This window comes from Astyanax mexicanus, chromosome 25 (assembly GCF_023375975.1).
Source record: "Astyanax mexicanus isolate ESR-SI-001 chromosome 25, AstMex3_surface, whole genome shotgun sequence".
Taxonomy (NCBI): domain Eukaryota; kingdom Metazoa; phylum Chordata; class Actinopteri; order Characiformes; family Acestrorhamphidae; genus Astyanax; species Astyanax mexicanus.
This window is the reverse complement of record NC_064432.1, coordinates 20,887,885-20,912,383: the sequence shown is the minus strand read 5'-3', so window position 1 is coordinate 20,912,383 and position 24,499 is coordinate 20,887,885. Positions and strand designations below refer to the sequence as shown.

At 37.5% G+C, this 24,499-nt stretch overlaps 1 protein-coding gene across 4 annotated transcripts in view; it reads right to left on the bottom strand.

Moving 5' to 3' along the window:
* The window catches only part of lrba (LPS responsive beige-like anchor protein), a 273,015-nt gene that overhangs the window by 115,857 nt on the left and 132,659 nt on the right, over nucleotides 1-24,499 (bottom strand). For 3 of the 4 annotated variants that reach the window (XM_049472639.1, XM_049472641.1, XM_049472642.1), the window contains exons 38-39: nucleotides 9,546-9,667; nucleotides 8,330-8,344 (exon numbers count right to left, since the gene is read on the bottom strand). In XM_049472639.1, coding sequence (XP_049328596.1) covers nucleotides 8,330-8,344; nucleotides 9,546-9,667 — 137 coding nt within the window. The remainder of the gene's footprint in view (nucleotides 1-8,329; nucleotides 8,345-9,545; nucleotides 9,668-24,499) is intronic. The other variant, XM_049472640.1, reaches the window with a different exon arrangement.

The following is a 24,499-nucleotide window of genomic DNA, read 5'->3' as shown; positions in this document are numbered from 1 at the left end:
CATGACGGAGTAATATTGTGATTTTTAAAAATCCATATTGTAATAATAGCGGTATTCTGTCTCAAAAGCAGTCTATTGTTTACTGTGAAGTTTTATAATTATTTTTGGAAGTTTATGTTTGTCGTTTATATGCAGCATTAAATATTCAGCAAATTTCTTTTTGTAACATTTTATACAAAAGTCATGGTAAGATTAAGGCGTTTACAAATCACACACACACACACACACACACGCCCATCCTGCACGTTCTGGATTAGCACTAAAGCCTGTCCGAAGCCGAGTGGGCCTGGACCCCATGACCTTCGCCCCCTGCTTCCCTGCACACACCACCTCAGGGCTCTGCGCATTTGCATTTGGAGCGAAAAAGCCAGACCCCCTGTTCTAAATAGGGGTCCGGGGCTCTGAGAAAGCGCGGCTTGTCATGGAAAGTATGCCGATGTTTCGAGCGCTCTTCCTGTAATTAAGCTTCCCGGAGGACCTGTAGTTAGCCATGCTGAAATGGCTCCCAGCTCTCTAATACGTACCACATGCCCGCGTGTTCACACCACGCCGAGCAGACACCGCGAGCCCACCGAAACGCCGCAAACTGCCAGCGCTCGGACGCCGTAACATACCTACCGGCTCACGTCTGACTGCTGCGTTCAGATTCAGAGCTGCAGAGCAGCAGAGCCAGAGTTCTGATTGGAACAGAGTGACTGCGTGGATCAAATCAATATCAGAAACAGAAAACTAACAATGAACCTTCTTTTCCTTATTTCCAACAGTTTAATGTGTGTTAGTGCCAGTAGCGCTTTGATCCCAAGAATGTTGATGGGATGTGGGTTAATGCACAGCAGCATTTGCTCAAATTTTTGGTTGAGCATATTTTTAGTCACATAAAATTCTTTACTTTGTTCTCTTACACTGAAAGTTAAGGTTTTTTTTTCCCTCCTGTAAAATTTACATGTTTAAGGTTTTTGTGTGATAGCAATGACTTCTACTTTTACTCTAAACTTCTGAGCAGTATATAAAGAAAGAAAATATACATGTATAAATATGAATGAGAGAATAAAAAAGAACAAAAGTATTAATCTTAAATTAAATTCAAAAATCCTAAATTTAATGGTGTAAATTTATATTAAAATAACCACTGTCAAAACTAAACTATAGCTGATTGTGCCATTTCTACCCATCAGAAAATTATTTGTACAAAAAAGCAATACTAATATAGATTACCACAAGAAGTGGATCTAATTCCTTTCACAAAAAAGTAAACTGCTCTCTTAAAAGTCTAGCAGAATTGCATATTTAAAAAAAAAAGAAGAAGAAGAGGAAGACTACCTACTGCAAAAAAACGTATACTTATAATATTAATTTAGACTTTTTTTAACTTTACCCTCAACATTGACAGATCTAATCATACTTTATTTAGGATTTACACTTGCTTTTTAACATTCCTTAAATTTAGTAATCAGTAGTAGGTTACTAAATTTAAGATTAAATATAGCTCTATGATTAACTGAGGAATTTGGCAGATATGACAAGTTTTAAAAACTATTTTTTTATCATTACCCAATTACTATTAATATATAGAATTCATAAAAGTGTTAACAATGTTTTTAGAAAACATAGACTTGCATAGATGACCCCATACAAACCATAAATTAACTACAAGCCCATCTATCTCAACTGGTTTTACACCCTGTTAGAGGATAATGCACTGTTTAACTGCTGTCCAACTGTATTACTGCATGTGCAAATATTTCCAGGATTATTCAAGTTCTGATTAATTTGCTCATTTTCCAGGAGTTTCCATGGCTTGAAAACAAGCATCCAGGTTTACCAGATTTTGCAGCGAGTGTGTGCAGAGTGTAGTAAAAATCAGAAATGAATCCAACAATACAATTCTAAACTGAGCTACTGTCACTGTATTTAGTCTACCATTCATTTCCCTCCTTTAATACAATAAAGTAACTGATTTTTACAAACACAAATCTTAAGATCATTGATGATAATGGCATGTGTTCACATCTGCTCTGATCAGCATTAGGGAACAGATTAAATGTAAAACTACACACAGTATGCTTAACCATCCTGCATCATAGTTGTATATACTTAAATTGTAGACTATGTATATTTTATATACTTTAATTGTAAAAAAAATATCTTTATTTAACAAAATGTATAAAAGGGCAGATGGGGGTTTTAAACAATTAAAAAAAAAATAGGATAAAAAAAGCCAGCGTATAATGTTGCACCCCCATGTTAATTGTAAATATGTGAATAAAACCATTGTGAATTAAAAGAAAAACATTTACATTTTATTGGAATAATTAAAAGTATGAAAGTGTGTCCTCTGATTAAAAAAAAAATCAACAATATATGAAATTTAACAAGGAGTGTCTAATCTTTTGCACAAAACAGTGTCTAAGAGTGGTGTTTTGTGGTGCCACAGTATTTTCCAATGTGACTGCAGTAAAGAAGCTGAAGGCAGTGAGTAAAAGGGGTTTTCCAGCGTTCCTGAAAAGCACAGCCGGAATATCCAGACTAATACAGAAGCACATGCTGCATAAATAGTTCAAATAAACACGAGGGCAGCAGAATCAAAGCCCAGCCTCCCTTTACTCTCACTGCCTGGACTCACCAGCAGTACACTTCAGTAAATGGTCTTTATTATTGTACTAAAGATGCACCTTCTAACAGTGTTAGTAAAATTAAAGGCTTAAAACGTTTGTTCAGATTTACCATTAATATAAAAATGTAGCTAAAATACATAATTTCACAATTAGAATCATATTTTACATCTTTTTGAACATTTGTTGAGTTTCTATGTAATAACTCACTTTTAAACGGAGCAATTTGACAGATTTGACTAGTTTAAGTTTGCACTATTGTTAAACTGTTAAAACACTCCTTTAACTACTTCCTTAAATTTTTTCCATTAGATGCATCTGTAAATTATTGTACGGAAAAATTGTCCTAAAAAGGATATTTCTATTATTTCACTCATTTTTCAAGAGTTTCCATGAGTGGAAAACTACTGTTAACAGTTCCAGGTTTTCCAGAACCCCTGGCATCCCAGTTCAATAAGCTTTTATCTCCTAATTTACAGTAATCACTACTAGTAACTACTAATCACTGCACAAAACTCTACATTGAAATCATTTAAAATTAAATATCTAGATATATGTTCCACTAAGATTTTCTCTTAAAATATATATTTTAAGACTTTATAGTCACAGTTTAGCCTTGCCCACTGAATTTTAAGGACTGTTTCAGCATGAGTGAGAAACAGCCAATCAGAGCTAAACAAACAGTGTTTACAAAAAACTCACCTTAAAGGCACAGTCTGTTTAATTGATGATAAATGATTAAGAGGTTAAAATTAAACTGTTACTGTTTATACAGTATATATACGTAACAAATGTTAATACAAAGGGTAAAATAGAATATATTACAGAGAAGGAACTTTTTTAAAATGAATCTATGCCTGTGTCTGTGATTTTTTAAACATTCTAGAGCTGTCAAATTTAGCCATCTTCCTTCTGAGTTTACTCTCTTCATAGGGCTGCAGTGCACTGTTAAGAAGGTAAATAGTTTTTGTTTATTTGAAATTCGGGTTAAATCTTAATTAACTATCATTGTTGAATAAACATTTTTTTGTTTCGCACCAATGGTTCACAAAGGACAAACTGTACTCAATGTTAAAAAAAGAGACACAATTTAACAAAAGTGTTTAAATAATAAATAAAACCCCAATGTGTATATCTTACTATGGTTCTTTGTTTAAAGAAAAACATGTGAATATTCGTGATTAATTATTTCGATTTTTTATTATTGATGAACAGTTAAAAAAAAAAAAAAAAAAAAAAACTGAAAAAATATATTTGCACTTTTAACTCTCCAGTGCCCCCGAATAGCCCTGACCCTCAGGATGAGTGTATGGGAATGCAGTGCAGCGTAAACCCTCTCGAATGCCCGGCGTGTATGAATGTGTTCAGACTTCAGCTCCACTTAAACCCCTCATTCATTGCCTTCATTCAACAAATGCGAAGGCAAACACATCCAGTGGGATTGGAGGCTTTCTAACCTCTGCTTCCCTTTCCCGAAACGGCTCGGATGCTCATCTGTATGCGCGCGGAGGCCGGAGCGGAGCTGGGCCAATTAAATTGTCAGAATTAACAAATTTGTTTTTAACAAGAGCGTAGCCGGGAGTGCAACGGGGAGGTGCGTATTGATCACAGGAACAGAGACATTAGTCTTCAGGTATTTACCCTCTCTCTCTCTCTTTCTCCGGTGCAGCCACAGAACCCCCCCCCCCCGCCCTCATATCCCCCCCAAACTCAATCCCCAGGAATGATTGCCCTCTCCGGCCATAAATACACACGTTCAGCCTCGAACGCCGGAGTCGTGCCCGGCCCGCCGCCTGCAGGGCGTAAATCGCCGAGGCCGATGAATGAGCGCAATTGTGTGCGTCGAATATGAAGTCTGCTTTATGACGTATTCCCAAATATTCTGGAAGAATTATTTATTTATGGACTTCATAGAGCACATATTTTCTTTCCGATAATATACTCTACAAAAATACTGGACTATACGTTAGAAATAAAAAAAATGGTAATTATTTTCTGGTGTCTGGAAAATATGCAATTCATTTTGACCAACTAATGGTGTAATGAATTTTGTTGGCCCAGTGATCTGTTCACTACATACATGTTTAAGCATATTCATTTTTTTTTGTCAAGTAGCAGTGCTGTATGTCCCAGACTAGCTGCTTTTTTATTTTCTCATTTTAGCAATGATTATTACTGCACTTCTTCACCTGTCAGACCTCTAATTTTTCACTTCACTGCTGAAACTGAGACGTAATTCAATGGTAAGCTGATCTAAAGGCTAAAGATCTTGCCATGTGGGTCAGCCAGACGTAACAGGAAGAGTCCAGTGTTTTGAAGCTGTAAAAAAACAGTAGTCACTGCTCTCTGGATTTACCTCTAATTCTCCGATATATATAAATAAATAAATACAAAAACACTGTATAATACTAGTGTTTTCTGAACGTTTTGTTCAGATATGGAGCTTTTTCATTCTAATTTTCACAAATGCCTCAAACTTATGCACAGCTGTACATACCAGAGCTTAAAATAATTATGATTCATATTGTTTTTGCCTTATGTTATATTATATCTTAGATTGTTTTTGTGTGTTGTATAATCCAATTCAGACAATTGTAATTACAGTACATATGAGAACGTTCAGAAGAATAGACACCAGCATGCTGTCGAGCATCAAAGGTTTCCAAGCATCCTCCTCTTCCTCCTCCTGCTCAGAGCGAGTAATAGCTACAGCAAGCATTTCAAAGCTGCACAACTCATCCCCAACTGCCCAACTCATCCAGCTAAAAAGTACTGGATGGAGCACAATCATTCCAGAGAACAAAGTTCACTGCTCCACAACTTTAAACCCCTATAGCTCTAAAGAGCTCAAAGGAGTCGTCCTATTCTATTGGCAATAGTTCTCTGCAAGCTGTGTATGTGTGTGTCTATGCGATGTATTTCAACAATGGTTGTAACTTAAAATATGTTATTCATGAATACATTCATTATGAGGGGTGTCCACAAACTTTTGCCACACTTCAGTTCAGACTTGTTACATAGGTTGTATCCATTCCAAAAAGGTACCACGCTGGAATTCACTGAGTAAAATATTTATTCTTTTATTAGTTTATAGTATATACAGCTCTGAAAAAAATAAGAGACCACTTAAAAACTATGAGTTTCTTTGATTTTACCAAATAGAAAACCTCTGGAATATAATCAAGAGGAAGGTGGATGATCACAAGCCATCAAACCAAACTGAACTGCTTAAAATTTTGCAGCAGGACTGGCATAAAGTTATCCAAAAGCAGTGTGTAAGACTGGTGGAGGAGAACATGCCATGATGCATGCCTAATTGCTTGTTTTTACATACCTGGAAATGATTGGAACCTCAGTTCTAAGAACAAATATGCAGTTATCCAAATCAGCACTGACCATCAGTAAGATTTTACATTTAATTTGGAAATCAAGAGACCAGAGGGAGGAAGAGTGGAGAGACACACAGTCTAAGCTGCTTGAGGTCTAGTGTGCAGTTTTCACAATCAGTGATGGTTTGGAGAGACATGTCATCTGCTGGTGTTGATCCATTGTGTTTTATCAAGTCCAACGTCAGGGCAGTGCTTTCCAGGAAAATCTTACAGCACTTTTTGCTCTTTACCTTTTATGGAGACACTGATTTCATTTCCCAGCAGGACTTGGCACACTGCCCAAAGTACCAACTGATCTTATTAAATATTTAAATGCCTAATCATGAACTAAAAACTAAACTAAAAACAACTAAAAAGAGACACAACAATACATAGAACTCTGTAACTTTTAAAAGTAGAAGTCTTTCATTTAGAGAAATTACAAATGAAGCCAGAGAGCTTCCAGGACTGTTTTCTTCACCTTCAAAAGACTCTAGAAAACGGAAGAAAACTGGTACAGGAAGAAACACGTCTGGCTGACCCACATGGCAACAGCACCTTAAACTCAGCTTAACATTGGATTAAGTCTCAGTTTTAGCAGTGAAGAGAAGAATTAGAGTTTTGGGTCATACTGAACTGATACTGGACAACAAAAAATAGAGGTGTTCTATAATTTTTGATCATATATTGTACACGATACTGTATATTTTAATCCGAATTAGGATGAATAGCTGAATAACAAACAAAGTTCTAGGTGTAAAAAAAAAAACAGATAGAAAGAGGGGAAAAAAAAAACACTTTTCCACGAGACAAGCTGATTCTTACATTTTTGTTTAAGCACATTCACACACGGCCACGCCGCTGCCATTATAAACCATTTTAAAGACAGAGACATTAATATGGGAGCGTACACAGCTGATGGACAGATTGAGTATGTCCTTTAGCAGATTAACTCACTGGGGAAACATTCAGGAATAATGAAGGGGAATTTCTGAGCCTGCCGCTTTCCAGTTCAGATCCGAAGGGGGCCTAATGGTGTTCCTTGAGGAACGCTTAAACCCAGCCTGATCCAAAGTTAGCAGAATTGAACGGCTGAGGAACAGAGGGAGCGGGGAAACGGAGAAAAAAGGAGACTGAGAGACGGTCGTCCCCCCTCAGGGCTTCCAGCTGCACATTACGAGTACTGGGCCGGCGGCCGGGTCTCGGAGGATGCCGGGATTTTGAGCGCTTATTGCTTTTAGATCACATTCTTATTGACTTCTGTCACGCTGCTCGTTTGTCTAGGGGACCGATGTCATGCTAAAGGGAGACTGGCCTGTGACATATTGGAGACATTTTCTCCCAGAGACGACCCCCTTTTGGAGGGGTGCAATAGGTTAAAGTGTTAAAGCCCGAGTCCGGAATGGCACTGATTGCAGAGCCTGGCATCTGTCAGCTTTCTCTCTTTAACAGAAACAAAGGATTAGCCTCAATTTAAGCGCTAGAAAGCAATACCATGCACACAATACTACTTAAAAAACAAGATTCAATTCCTTTTATCTGTTTTAAAGCGTGTATTAAAGTTTGGGGGGAGCATTCTGACTAGAATTACATTTTTGACAGTGTACCAAGAGCAATCATTTAACATTACGACCACCTCTTTGTTTCTACACCCAGCATATAGGCTGCTTTGTGGTTGTATATTTACAGACTGTAGTTCTGTATTTGTTTGTCAGCATACTTTAAACATTATCCTCCTTTCACCCTGTTCTTCTTTAAATGGTCAGAAACCTACAAGGGCCACCACAGAGCAGCTATTATTTGGTTGGTGGGTCATTATTCTGTGTGACCAGATACAGCAGTGCTGCTAGAGTTTTTAAACATCTCCGTCTCACTGCTGGACTGAGAATAGTCAACCAAAAGCATCCTAAAGGCAGTGTCCTGTGGAGTATATATATATATATATATATATATATATATATATATATATATATATATATATATATATATATATATATATATATATACACCCAGACCCCTTTTACACTGAGTTACTTCATGTGACTAGACTCTGGATTGTATCCTGATTAGATTTTAGACACATGCATTTACACTTGGTAGTTTAATGCTTCTTTAGTGAGTCAGACTGAAACCTGACTGGAGTGTGGGACATATTTTGCAGATTCACTTGTTCCAAAGCAATTATTACTGGTGTGCAAGTGGGAGGAGTTTCAGTTATTCAATGCGTTTTGGAAAACATGGATGTGTTCACACTGCTATAAAAAGGCTTACATGCATATCAACACTATACACCACAGCAGTACAGCACTACACACTATTACACTACAAACACACATTCTCACTACTCACCTGCAGCATCACGAACTGAACATGCAGAAAGAGAATAGAACAGACCACAATATTTTAAACTTTTAAACTTCTGCTTTAACTAACTGATTGGTAGAGCACAATTTAAGTCAACTAAATCTCTTTAAGAGGGCACTATGTCTATGTCTTTCAGTAGTATGCAGTCAAGTCAAGTATTTATCAATATGTTATAGTTTAAAGGTTTTAACGTATTATGTAGTTATACAACATTAATTATTTATTAATTATTTTAATTAATATCAATTAATTATTATTGTTATTTTTATACTTGTTGTAAGTGTTATGATTTTTTAAAAACATAAACACTGCAATATGTATATATATATATATTTATTTAACAGTGGGCTACAGATAACTGTTAAATGTGCTCAGGAGGTTCGTCTTTAAATATACCTAATTTCTTGAACTATACAACTGCCATCTTATCTTTGCTGAGAAACAGAACACTATGGGAAGTAACAGCAGTGTAGTACAAAACTATTGAAAGCCTTAAAAGACTACAGAGGGGTCTAAAAAGTCATTTCACAGGCCCTAAACATAAAATAAAAAAAATTATATTGTTCTCAATGCGAGGACGTTAAAGGGTTAAAAAGTGAACAAAATCACTTAGAGTAAACACAAGGTAACCCCATGGCCTCCATCCACGTGGTTGGGAACTTATTTACTCTAATTAACATTTTAAAAAGCCATGTAACTGCCTGATTGTTTTGCTGTTTTCCTCGGGTTTTGATAACTCAGAGCTGACTCAGCTCTTGATCAGTCTGGACGCGAGACAATGCACGGCTGGGGGCGGGGCTTGTGATGTCATGAGCCCTGCATTGTTTCATATACATCGCAGCAAAAAGAACATTTGCATTGTAATTTTTTTCCAATATCATGCAGCCCTAATATTTAGATATCAACAAAACATTTTAGTGGCCTTCCCCTTTAATGAGAGCAAAAGTAGAGGAAACAGTAGGAAGGGAAAATGTTGAACACAGCACAGCAAGGTGCCAAAGTCAAATAAAAGCTGCAGCAGTTTCTGCCCCGTTTAGCAGAAATTAAGCGGCTGAAATCAGGGCTTTAATTGGAGCTTCGCTTTTACTCTGCACAGACTGAGCGTGGGGCTATAAAAGTTTTACAGTGAGTGCAGCTCTAATTTTACTGCCCTGTTCCCGTTACTGCGAGGTGTTGGAGAACACTAATGCGCGACTCTCACCGTTCTCAGCCGCGGCCTTCAGCGTAGCCTCGGAGTGTGACGATCCAAACTGGTTCCTGATGAAACGCCGACGCCTCCTCAAGTCATCTTCCCAATAATCCAAACGCCAAAAGCTCTGAGGTCTGAAAAAGAGAGAGAGAGAGAAAGGATTTACTTCTGTTATTTATTTATTAATGTTTTTACTGTGGATGTCAATGTGGTGGACAATACCTCAATAAGGTCAGAAAAAGCTTTTTTTTTTTTTTTTTTTTTTTTTTTCAAAATACATTTAGAAGAAAAACAGGAAAAGAGAGCATATGAGAGAGAGATTTGTTTCTTATAATAACTCATTTGTGATCTCATTATGTTGTTGTCAATGTGATAGTGAACAATTAAAGTCATATAAACACTACACACAAAAAAGCAAAAGTATGAGAGAAAGAAAGAAAGAGAAAAGTGAGAAAGAAAAAGCAAAGGAGTAACAACGAGATACGAGGAGAGAAAAAGAGCTAAAGAGAGAGATTAAGGGAGGAAAGCGTAGGTAACAATAGCAGACAAAATGAACACAAACTGAGGAAAAACAGAGTGAGAGAAAAGAGAGTAAACAGAAAATGCAAAGAAAGAGAAAGCGAGACATGTGATAGTAAGAGTTGAGATAGTTAAGTTGATATGAGCTAGACTTTGATTATAACACCACTAATAATAAACTATAACAATAAAATATAACACACAAAAATAAAAACTCATATATCTACTTATAGATATTATGTTACTTATAGGACAATGAAACTGAAACACCTGGTTTTAGACCACAATCATTTATTGTCTCAACGGACAGTTCTGGTGGAAACAGGAGAGTTGAGGTGCACATTGAATTCTGCGTGATTTGATCAGCCGTGGTTTTATATTGTTTGGATACAATCCGGGTTAGCACCCGAACATCCCTTTCAGACAGCTTCCTCTTACAGCGTCCACAGTTAATCCTGTTGGATGTGGTTCATCCTTCTTGGTGGTATGCTGACATTACCCTGGATACCGTGACTCTTGATACATCTCAAAGATACATCACTTGCTGTCTTGGTCACAGATGCGCCAGCAAGACATGCACCAACAATTTGTCCTCTTTTGAACTCTGGTATGTCACCCATAATGTTGTGTGCATTGCAATATTTTGAGCAGAACTGTGCTCTTACCCTGCTAATTGAACCTTCACACTCTGCTCTTACTCGTGCAATGTGCAATTAATGAAGATTGACTTCAGGCTGCTCCAATTTAGCCATGAAACCTCCCACACTAAAATAGCAGGTGTTTCAGTTTTATTGTCCAACCCCTGTATATCATCAGAGCTGTAATATTACACTTTACCTTGTGTGTGTGTGTCTGTCTGTGAGTGTGTCTGTCTAGGTGAATGTGTGTGAGTGCGCGTGTCTTTCTGTCTGTGAGTAAGTGTCCACCTGTCTGAGTGAGTGAGTGTGTGTCTGTCTGAGTGAGTGAGTGCGAGCGTGTGTCTATCTGTGTCTGTGTGTCTATCTGTGTCTGTGTGTCTATCTGTGTCTGTGTGTCTATCTGTGTCTGTGTGTCTGTCTGCGAGTGTGTCTGTGAGTGTGTCTATTTGTGTGTGTCTGTGAGTGTGTGTGTGTCTATCTGCTAGTGTGTCTGTCTGCGAGTGTGTGTCTGTCTGCGAGTGTGTGTCTGTCTGTGTCTGTCTGTCCGTGAGTGTGTGTCTATCTCTGTGTGTCTGAGTGTTGTGTGTCTATCTGTCTGTGTTTGTGCGTGCAGGTTAAAGAGTGTCAGTGAGGGACTGGGTTGCAGTGTGAGATTCAGGCTGTGTGTTACTGTTGCAGGTAAAGGTTTATGGGTATGTGAGGGTGGTTCGGGTGGTGTATACCACATCTACAACTCGCACACTCGCACACTCTGTAGACATTGTCCTTGACCGCAGCAGTGTAACCTTGGCCTCTCCTGGAGGAGAGCTAAGACACAGAGCTAAATAGATCACACACATACATGCACACACACATTCTGACAGAGCAATCCTTTACACAGACACAGAGACACACACACACACACACACACACACACACAAACACACACACACACACACAAAAAGACAGACAGAGCGTGTGCTCCGATTTCAGGCTCATTTTAGGCCTCAGCAGGGCATCCTCAAGAGTGTGTGCGCATGTGTAGGTCATTACTAACCTGGGCAGCATTACCCAAATTAATCACACACACACACACACACACACACACATTTATCTTACCAATTTACACTCCTAACCACACTCCTTCACTAAATCACTCTCTCTCCTTTCATTTTCTCTCCCCTTTCCTTTTTTCTCGCTTCCCTTTCATTTCTCCCTTTCCTCTTTCTTTTTTTCTCCCCCCCCTTTTCTGCCTTCCCTATCTCCCCCCCCCCCCCCCCTTTTTATTCATGAATAAGAAAAGCTTCATATGTAGGAGGATGAAGGAGTAAAATAAAAAAAAAAGAGTGGAAGAAAGTTACGGAGAGTGTGCAAGAGTAAATGTGAATGAGTGTGTGCAATAAACTCAAAAAAGCATGAGTGAAAGAGTGAAAAAGAATGAAAGAGCAAGAGCAAAGAATGAAAGAGTGAGAAAGAGTGGAAAAGATTGAGGGAAGGTGAAAGTCAGGGAGGGTAAAGATGTGAAGGAGAACGAAAGAGTGAGGGAGTGAATGAAAGAGTGAAAGAGAATGAGGCAGAGTGAAAAGAGTAAAAGAGTGAAAGTTAAAGAATAAAAGAGTGAGGGGGGTTAAAACATAAAGGAGAGTGAAAGAGTTAAAGAAGGAGGGAGAGTGAGAAAAACTAAAGGAAAATGGCAGCGTAAAGAAGAGTGGAAAAGAGTGAAAAATATTAGAAGAATGAGTGAAAGTGATTGAGAGTGAGGGAGAGTGAAACTGCCCTCAATGTTTTACTCTCCCTTAATGTTTCACTCTTTTTCACTTTTAATTACTATTTTTTAAAGAGTAAGAGGGAGGGAAAGTGATACATTGAAACAAAGTAAAAGAGTGAGGGAGAGTGAAAGAGAGTGAGAGAGGCAATGTTGGGCTCTAAGGGTCAGTGTGATTCTGCTATTAGGATGTGGTGTGGGTTTAAGCCTAAGTGTAAGTCTGGGTTTGTATGTGTGTGTACTCGTGAATGGTTTGAGCAGTGGCTCAGCGGAGCTGTGAGTGTGTGTGTGTGTGTGTGGGGGGTGGGGGTGATTTAACGGTGTTGGGGTGAAATATAATTCTCTGAGTTCACTCTGCTCAGTGGAAGTGAGAAGAAGTTTTATTGTGCAGCAGCAGCTCAGCGGCCATATAAATCAGCATAACCGCCACTAAAGAGCCTCTCTACACTCAACCCTCTGCACTCACTACACACACACACACACACACACACACATTAAATACAGCTGATCACTAGAGACTTGTTTGATTAGTTAGTTTAGCACCAGCGCTACTAGGCTAATATAGCTAACAAACAAAAAAGCTAATATTCTAACAATTAGCACGATATAAATTCACCACACACTTGTATCATCAAAAGAGAAGTTCAATAACTTACAGACAGGGCTGGGCGATATTGGGGAAAAAGCACTTTTACTTTGCTGAGCATTTTAAAATGGTCAGTTTTCAGTCACTAAAAATGGTGCTTTTGCAATAATGAGCATGACTGAGATTTAGCATGTATTTATAAGCATGTAGCTGCACCATGCTAATGATGGAGCATAGGCTCCCAGTGCTTGTTAGCTTGTAGCTCTAGTCTAATGATAAATAAGCCGCCTTTATTCACCAAACATGTATTTGTTTATCAGCTACATTGGGCTAAGGATTGGAAATAGAGGGAATTCTTGGCTAGCAAGTGCTTCAACATATGAAAAAATAAAATAAAGTTATTGGTGCACTTTCTGAATTAATGTTCAGGCCGAGCGAAAAGGAAAAAAAAGTTATTGCACCATTACAGCAGGCAGAGCGCTCACTGGAAAGACTGTAGAAAAGTGTTTTTAAAGAGGTCAGCGATCCAACGCAGTTTAAAGCCTGCGGGGGGCCGAACAGCCTGAAGAGCCGTACAGGTTCAGCTCAGAACAACGATAAAAAAATATATAACTACCCTCATCCCCTCTCTCTCTCTCTCTCTCTCTCTTTTTTTTCTGGCCTGAGGGTAAGAGCAAATCCACCTCTGCCCACCTCTAACAGAACCCAGCCTCACAGAGAAAAATAAATACAACCTGCTCTGGCACTTTAAGACCTCAGTGGCCTGTCTAACGATAGACATTAATTAGTGATTTATCTGGAAAACAGAGGACAGAAAAGTTCAAAGTGAAACAGGGCAGCGAGGGTTTCCTCCAGGAGAAAAACTCCCGCTCCTCAGAGACCGTTTACAACATAAGGGGTCGGATTACCGCAAAATATTTCACAGGAAACGGAAAGAAACGGAAGACGCAGAGCACTTTCACTTAAAATCAGTCTGTTCAGAGTGAGCGCGAGCAAATGAACAAGCAAAGAGTTTACATTAGAGCTGGTTAATCTAGTAAAATACATAAATAAATAAATAAATAAATACATAATATCCTAATATCCTTTAAATATTTGAGTAATTCTTGACTAGAATTTTTTTTTTCTTGCATAACTGAAAAAAAAAAAAAGTTTGCTGTTTTTGTAGATATGCCGTAACAGTAACAAAGTAATATGCAAACTATTGTATCTTCTTCATTTAATTTAAAAGGAGGAAAACTTAACAACATGACAAAAGCAATATAAAAACCATATGTTTTATTTTTTTTTTTTTACTTTATAAGCATAAGAAAATATTTCTCAAATGCACCCATGTTAAAATTCAAGAGCAGAATTTAAAATGTTCCAACAGATTCTACTCAACTCAGATACTTATTAATAAGATGTTTCTCCATGTGTATCTCCTATATGTACTAAGGGCAATACTGATCAGGGCACAATTATGCATGTTTCAGAGAGAGTTTTATACATCACCATGTTTGTATCTTGAGCTACAGACCTGATACCTTTTTTAAAAAGAAATCAAGCGCAATTATATCTACCGAAAAATGCGTTTAGCTGCTGTGGACATTCCTTTACTCAACATGTGGCAGGTATCAACCCTTCTCCTATTGGAAGTTTCTTTGATTTTTTTCCAAATTGAAAATCTCTGGAATATAATCAAGAGTAAGATGGATGATCACAAGCCATCAAACCAAATTGAACTGCTTTAATTTTTGCACTAGGAGATACATAAAGTTATCCAAAAGCAGTGTGTAAGACTGGCGGAGGAGAATATGCCAAAAAGCATTGAAACTGTGGTTAAAAAAACAGGGTTATTCCACCAAATATTGATTTCTGAACTTTTTTTTTTCTCCAGCCTTTTCTCATTTTCTGCAAATGAATGCTTTAAATGCCAATATTTATATGTGGAATTTGGGAGAAATGTTGTCTGTAGTTTATAGACTAAAACATCAATGTTCATTTTCCTCAAATATATACTTATAAATAGCAAAATCAGAGAAACTGATTTAGAAACTGAAGTGGTCTCTTATTTTTTTTTTTTCTAGAGCTGTAAATAGTAACTAGTAAAAGAGATTGCGGGACCTTGTAAAATGAGGGAAATACCGATAATGATAAAAAAAAAAAAAAACTTCAGAAACTAGATACATCTGGGCTGATTGACTGAGTACATTTGTGGTAGGAATGAGGGTGGGTGATTACATTTTCTGTGCAACTATTAATAATAGACACTGGGGCAAGTTGACCCTGGTGAGTAATGATGTTTTATAAAGCTGTTAATATCTAAAACATGAGTATGAACGTGTGGGTGTGAGCGCTAGCTGTGGTCGAGTTCATTTCTGGCCTGAAGATTACAGAAGCTTCAGTGATTCAACCTTTTTGGCATAACAAACAGGGGTCACCATCGCGGGGCTTTCATACATCACTCGCTGGTGGGAAGCTGAGGAGACACTCAGACACTCACTGAGTCATTTATAAGCGCTTCTTTGGATTAATACTGTCCACTCCGTCCCTTTCTCATTAGTGAACCACCTCCAATCGCTCGCTACCATCCAGATTATTTCCTTTGATCTGCATAAACCATGTGTTTATGAAAATTGAGTAGATGAGTTGAGTATCTGTCATGTGTATTTGCTCTTTGTGATGGCAGTGGCAGGCGTCTGTGCTGCCATAACCCGCTCTGAAATTAAACGGGGCCGAGGAGAAGGCGCTGCTATGGAAATCGGAGCGGCGGAGTGTGTGATTAAGGCGGCGCGGGCGCGGGACTCAGTAATAACGCCGCTCTTATTCGGCCATTTGTAAGCCATTTCCATGCAGTGTATGTTAATTCTGCAGCTTTAAATGCACTCAGTAAAGGTGGCCGGGGGGTCAGTGCCGCCAGCGCAGGGGAGTGTGTGTGTGTGTGTGTGTGTGTGAGGTGGGAATATGATGGAGTATTGCATGCTTTGCGAGAATGAATGATATTCCTTCCCTCCTCAATCTCACACACCTTCACTGATCGAGGGGTTTTTCGGCGTAATAGTTTTTAAATGTGAATGTTGTGTATTAATCAGGAGCCGGGGGGCTGCACCTGTCAGAGTGGAGGAAAAAAAATGTGTCTGAAAACAAATGAACAGAAATATTCATTTACTATAGGAGCAAAAGTGTTGGGACTAGAGTGTGATATTTTGTACCGTACAACAGTCATAATATTTTTAAATGATAATAGCAGTATTTTTTTTTAGTTATTAAGCTGATGTTTTGTATAACTGTTTATGTTTGCAGATTATATTCAACATAAAAGTGTATATATAAAGTGTATTTTAGTTTTGTGGAAGATGTTTAAACAATAATACAAGAGAGGGAGTGCTATAACGTGTAATATTGTCACTGCTTTATTGCACGCACCTCGATTGTATTATTGTGATTATATCACAGTTCCATTATCGCTGTTTATTGAAAGATATCAAGTTAAAGAGGATGAGAAAATACGATCTATTTGGTTATAAAAACTCCATGAGTAAAAATAGTTAAAATAGTTCCATTGCTGGTCTGTTTGTAGCTGCACCGTTTGGCTGGTAAACGCTGCACCGTTGCTAGGTTACCTGTATGTGGCGGAGTAATACATGGAGAGCTTCGGTTACAGTGCATTACCAGCTGATAATGGCACTCATAGAACTCCTCTCAGCCAATCACATTGCAGGGTCCGAAATAAAATAATCAATAAAGCAAAAAATATCAATATAACAAAAATACTCTGAATGAATATTGTGATATTATTTCAGGGCCATATTGTCTATCTCTAGTTGGGACAACTGTTTTATTTCTTCCAAAATCTATCATATTAAAATACTTTATTGTGTTTTTGTTGGAGTAACTTTCTCTACTGCCCAGAAAAGGCTAATCTACTAGATTTTGGAAGAGACCTGCTGTGAGGATTTGATTGCATTTGGACGAGACAAGAGCTCCATCAAAAGCACTGGATGAAGCACCTAAACTCTGTTATGTGGATTTATACCCTCTAGTCTGAACTGACATTATGCATGGTGCCAACAGCATTGTGTTTATCTGCTCCGGAGAGTCTAATTCTATTGGCTTTATCTTTTGTGTGAATTTTCAAATATGTTTCAGTAATGGAAGCATCTTTTATGGTAAACGTTGTTTTGTTAAACGCAACAGACCAAAATAAATGGATATAAAAATATATTAAATTAATCAATACATTAATAGGCAAACAAACAAACCATTCAACATATCACAAATTTCAATTATATTCATAAGAGTTTTGCAATCCTTTACGTATGTAAAGGAAATTCTACACTATTAAGAAAATAAAATATTCTTGAAAATTAAAATAATGGGGGAAAAAAAAATCAAAAACAAAAACAACACATTCAAAATAAGTAAAAGTCTGCTAATATCGATAATAATCATTAAATGGTTTTAAAAAATCTATTATAATAAAATGTAAAAATTATTATTTTGATAATGCAATATTAATGTTACTAATGTTATTAATGTTACTATTTTCTATGTTATTTTATAAGTAAATTGTTAAATCTTCTAAAAAGTAGTCTGAGCCACAGTCTGCTAAAGAAGCTGTGAAATCTGCAGACTGAGAATAAAATCTCTCACACACACACACACAGATACACACACTCACGCACACACACACACACACACACACACACACACACACACACACACACACACACACACAGAGCACTGCAGGATGAAATATGTAAATGGAGCTTAATTAAGGGTGGTTTGATATTACGCATATTACGCACCCTCCAATTAAGAGCGATTAAACACAAAGGGCCGAGTGTGTTATGAGCTAATTTTGCCCTGCTCCCACAGCGAACACACACACACACACACACACACACACACACACACACACACACACACACACACACAGCTGTAAAATAATGGTGTGTTTATTTGCGAATGAGCTTGGCGTCTCATTACGGTCAGAAGTGTGTGAGGCTGAGAGACACAGAAACAGCATTCCTAATTATACCTATAGTAAATCAGATTTATGATCAGAAGTGCTGTAAACACATCTCAACTCCTCCACACACCTTCTACTTCACCTCTGTCACATTCAAACAACAGCATTTAAATCATACACACACACTGATTACAGTCAGAGCACGGATAAAGCTGTGATCAGCGGGAGAAGAGAGGGAGAAATGAAGAGACGGAAATAAGAAATAACTACATGAAGATGAAACTCTAGAAATGCTGAAATGGTTTAAAACTAGCTTAATTAAGACATTAAATGCAGCAATAAAATAGTATGGCAAACATGGAAACATTGTGACATCACAACACACCACAGCTTCACTATAAGCACTGCTAAACACCACTCTATTTATTAGGATCTACAGAGATGAACAGTGGAAAAAAAAAAAAAAAACTAGAACTAGAAAAAAAATCGATAATTTGAACAGTTTGAATTCTCCTTTCATATCAAGCAGAAAAAATGTGTAATATACGTAATCAAATTTGTCTTCCGTGACAACGCATATACAGTTTATACAGTATGACCAGCCGTCATTCACCTCCTATAGACATCTAGTATACATCTAAAAAAAACTAACCTAAAATAAAATATAAAACAACATTCACAAAACTATATACAATATATAAATGCTGCCAATAATTGCAAATAATGGTTTGATTTTAATGGGATATAGAGGGATTCTCCCTGAGAATTCTCCACAAGTCTCCCAAAGCACTTACACAAAAAATTATTCGAACAATTACATAAAACATCTCCATAAAGGCAATCGGCCCAATCAACTGTTTAAACTGTACAATATTTTGGTGGTTAAAAAACAAAAAATGTATTTCTATAATAAAAAAATCTATAATCTTTCTATTCTACAACAAAATCTTTAAAATCTTAAAAAAAAAAATAATAATAATAATCAAACTTTAAAACGCTAAATATAACATGTACAAATGGTCAACAATCAAAAAATCCAAATCATTCTGTTGACCATTTCTTGTAAGATCTTTCTCAAACATCAGAGATAAGATGGAATATGGAATATGATTTCTTTAGTCATTATTTCCAGCACACTGCTTCTGAACACATGCTGCAGATGCTACAGTTAACACTAAAGCATCAGTCTAAACCTAAAGAAACAGGCTGGAGGGGGAGTGTAAAGCGGATGTCCCAGTGTGTTAGAGAGAATATGTGTGTGCGCGTGTGTGTGTGTGTGTGTGTATGTGCTTGGGCTGCAGAATTCTGCACTGTGCTGCCTTTAAAAGATAAAGGAGATTTTTGGTAAATGGTGAAAGTGCTGAAATAAATGACCAGGCTGCAGGCGGAGGGTAATTACTGCAGCTCACAGAGTGACCATCTATCACACACACACACACACACACACACACACACACACACACACACACACACACACACACACACACACACACACACGTGTGCTCAGAGTGACACAGAGCTAAAGGGTTAGTCAAAGGAAAGATAGCCCTAACTAACTACACCTTCCCTCATAATCAATACTGATATTAAACACTGTGTGTGTGTGTGTGTGTTCATGAATGGCTTTTGATTCAAGTATTGATCAGGGACTGCTATCTCGGCCTTGGGCGAGAGAGGCTGGGTTCCAACAGCAGATATGAAACACATAAATCTGGGAAAGTTGCTACACAGGGAAAAGGGTTTTTGTGTGTGTGTCTGTGTGTGTGTGCGTGTGTGTGTGTGTGTGTAAAGCAGGTCTTCCTAGTGCTTTATATTAGAGGATTCCATTAAAGTAGTGTGTGGGAGAAGTGCTGGAGCTCAGATAGGAGATAACAAACACTTTAATAAAACACACTAAAAACTCCCCAGAGCCACAGATACCGCACCCAATATAGAAACAGTCAAGTGATGGAAATAAGAAACTAAATACATTTTAAAGAGGTGTAATCATTAGATATTCTGGCTCATCCTTGTTTTATATTCTAAAGTTTGTAATTGGATGTCTTGAATTTTGTAGTGTTTATACTGTTAGATTTATCTTGGTCTTACAATTGTTCTTGGACTGTATTCAGTAGGGTTTGGACACTTATTAGATTTTTATTACCTTCACTTGTCTTGGTCTCAGTAGTGATGTTACTTGGATTATCTTGAATTTAATTGGTTTGTGCACTGAATGCCCACCTTCGCTCTGCCGCAGCTTTCTGAGATCAAGTCATTTTTTGCATATTTGGCCCCTGCAGATAAACTATTTTTACACTGTTATCCAGGCTTAAAGTAGCTCCACACCTCATTGGTAGAAACCAGAGAGGTGGGCTTTTCAACAAGGGTCAGTACCCTTTATCATGTTTTACTACACCAAAAGTAATTTTTTCACCGCAGTTCACCTTTAACATTGCTTGTAGTTGGATGTACTAGATTCAGTAGGATTCTTAATGGATTTGGCTGTGTCGATGCCTACAAAGCTGTAGTTTGTATTAGTGATTTAATCAATTGATGAGTTTGGTCAGAGTTTTTTCCACTCAGTTTGGCTTGTTATTTTTTCCACACAGACAAAAACAAAAACGCAAGAAAATTTGCTTTATAAAGCATGCAAGCATACTGTCTCTTCTGATTGGTCAGAGAATTCTAGAGCAGGAGGAAGAAAAATAAATATAGCAAGAAGGTTCTGTGTTCCAGAACCAGTGCCTACATCTATAAAGCAAAGCTGCTTTAACACGAAACCCCAAAAATTTGCTGCTGCTCTTTAAAAGGCAGTGTTCAATAGGATGCATGGTTGTTGAGTATTAAGTGCTGCACATACGCCGTTCAGTGTGAAAACAGCTTAGCATGGAGCAGCAGCAGAGAGAGTGTTTGTTCATAGCTATGGTTATTATCTGGCTAATAAAGCAGGTTAAACTGCACCTGAACAGCAGGTAAAGTACACTGTTTGTTTTCTCCACATACGCTTTAGAGCTAGTTTTGGAAGGGGTGGATTTTTAGGACCACAGAACAACCGCTTGCACTCAATACTGCTAGAGTTTCTCAGTAGAGTTTGTACCTGGATCTGTTACAGACTTAACAGTATTTGTACATGCAGTTGTTATACCCATATCTATGATCTATTCTGTGTACTGTGATGTTATATATCATGATAACGATAACATACCACATCGCCACCCCTAGTGGAGCACACGGAGTGTGTGTGTGTAAGTTATTGTAGCATATGGACAATATCAGCTGTTCAGAAGCTGTTAATACGTCTCAGACTGACACTCTGTTTCTGTTTCCTGCCATCGCAGGCCACTGGGCTGTATATACAGGGTGACTCCACTGTTTTCATTAGAACATATTTTAATCCATTTCCATAAGCCACCAGAGACAGCGGGAGGCAAGCACGCACATACACACACACACACGCTCTTACCGTTTTACATAAAATATTCTGTGGAATTTGGGCCTGTCAAACTTTTACACACTCCCCGGAGATTTTGGGACGTCACACACTAAAGCACTACAGACAGTCTTTTCAAGACATGCATGCACTTGCACGCTAGGACTGAGAGCCGTAACACACACACTTTTATACCTTGTTAGGACATGGGGTCATGTATATATATAAATGTAAAACACTTAAATAATACTGTGTGTGTGCACGCTTTAGTGTGTACAAGGTATATTACACCAAAAATAAAGAAGATCTAAGCAGACACTGATCAAGCTAAATTTCCTTCGGGATCAATAAAGTATCTATCTATCTATCTATCTATCTATCTAAGCATAATATTTACATTTTTACACCCATTAACCATTTTCAGGCTACATACAGCTCTGGAAAAAAATTCCCCTTTTTTACCAAATTGAAACCTCTGGCAGTGAGTAAGACGGAGGTGGTGGAGGAGATCATGCCAGGATGCATAAAAACTGTGATCGAAAACCAGGGTTATTCAAGCAAATATTGATTTCTGAACTTTTAAAACCTAATGAATATGAACTTGTTCTCTTTGCATTATTTGAGGTCTGAAAGCTCCGCATCCTTTTTTTTCAGTCATTTCTCATTTTCTGCAAATTTTATTTTAATGCCAAAAACATTTTTATTTGGAATTTGGAAGAAATGTTATCCATAATCTATAGAATAAAACAACAATATTCATTTTACTCCAACGCATACCTATAAATAGCAAAATCAGATAAACTGATTCAGAAACTGAAGTGGTCTCCTAATTATCTCTTTTTTTTAATCCTCCTTTCTCCTTGTTGTTTAAATGCTCAGGACACCTAACAAAGAGTGTTATGACTCCAAATGGAAAGACGACAGTGAATCAAAACAGTGTTTAAAAACTCCAGCAGCACTGCTGTGTCTGATCCACATTGCAGAGTCACTGCAGTACTGATAATAATGATCCACCACTCAAATAATACAGTATCTGCTCTGTGGTGGTCTCTCTCTCTCCTGTGGGGTCCTGATCATTAAAGAACAGGGTGAAAGGAAGATAATAAAGTATACAGAGACACAGAGAAACAAATAAAGTATTACAGTCTGTAATTATTACAGAATTACACAGTGCTCCTGTATAAAAAAGCCGTGCAGAATCAAGGAGGTGGTCATAATGTTTGTACGGTGTATGTAATATGTTTTATTAGACGTGTATGTGCACACACAGAGCTAGCATGCTCATGTCTAATAACACACACAAACTAATCCCTGTTTACTGAAAGTCTCCAGGTGGATGAATGAGAAGAAAACATTAAAACATTAGCTAAAGACAGTTGCTCACTCACTCGCTCGCTCTCTCTTTCGCTCTCTCTTTTTCTCTCTCTCTTTCAGAAGGGATGTTTGTACATGCCTCTCTAGTGTTTATAGCCAAAGCAAGCCATTAATGGCACTCGTTAAACTGCTTATGAAGGAAATGTAAATAGAAGCTGGCTGAGAGTATGTTATGACATACTGTAATTCGCTAAGTATTTTTTTCTTATCTGTATTTTTGCCAGAGCGGCCGAGGCCAAAGCTGATAAAAGCCCTTTTATGGAGCGTACAGGTTACAGCATTTCAGCAGAAGATTCAGATTCAGAGACTTCTGACCTAAAGCCATTATGTCAATCTGTGAATCCATTTAATCCAAATTAGCCGGCGGTTCTCCGGCTTGAGCTGAAAAACGAGTGTGTTAGAGCTTCTAACCGGATTACACGCTAATCCTCAAATACATAATGATAATCCTGCTGCTAGACAACCATAACCGCTTGTGCTGGATACTGAACATAGAATAACTCTGCATTATTCTAGACTGCTTTTATTTCTTCATTTAGGCCCCACAAGCTCTGTAATAAAAAATAAAAAAAATAGTAATAATATTATTAAATAACTACTGCGCTAAAATCTGATTGGCCAGGTTAATGAACGGTCACTATGATCCACAGATCTCTGGTTCAAATCCCTGATCACGCTCTACCAAAAATAATAGCCTGCAACTCTTTAATGAGATACTCTTTAATGGCTTTAATATCAATTTGAAAAACACTGTAATTATATACTTACATTAATAAATTATTCGATTTAATCTATATTCTATGTAATCTATATTCTTCATTCTCTCTCACCTAAATGACAGCTTGTTTAATGTCACAACAGTAGTCCTGAAAGACAGTAGTCACAGGAATATTTTATTAGAGAGAGGAAATCAGCATGAAGTGAGGAATAGTTATTAATAATAAAGTGGATGAAATCATGCTGAGGGTCTTTTTGGAGATGTTCAAGAAAATCTGGGGACATAAAAAAAGGCCAACAAAAAGCCCCAGAGGGTTAATGTACACACACACACACACACAAACACACACACATACACACACATACACACACATACACGAGAAGCTTTACTGTGTTTACCCAGAGTGCTATGGGAAAGCGATGAGCAGATAAGCAGCAAGTTCTTGAGATGTTCTGCTGTGTGTATATGTGTGTGTGTGTGTGTTATCCTCTGCCGTACACACATGCTGATCTAGAGTTACCCCTGTGTAAGCTGACCCATCCAACACTAGAGATGGGGCAGATAGTTAAGCGTCCATTTCCTTCTGCAGAGATCAGAGCATAAACACAGAAATCATTACTCAGAACACACACACACACACACACACACACACACACACACACACACACACACACACACACACACACACACATATTCTGGAATAATGCTGATCATCTCATCACTGCAGTTCATGTAAAGTAAAATGTTCTCGTACTCAGCATGCATCCTTTCCCTTTTTATTCATCCTTTTTTATTTCTTTCATTCTTTAATTAAAGAATGCTTCCCCATCTTTCTCCTTTCATTCTACTCCCATTACTCTTTCCTGCATTCTTTCCTTTTCTTCCTTCCTTCCATCCTTTATTCTATTCCTTCTTTATTTTTTTCTTTCCATTGGGCTTTATATATATATATATATATATATATATATATATATATATATATATATATATATATATATATATATATTTATATATATATATATAT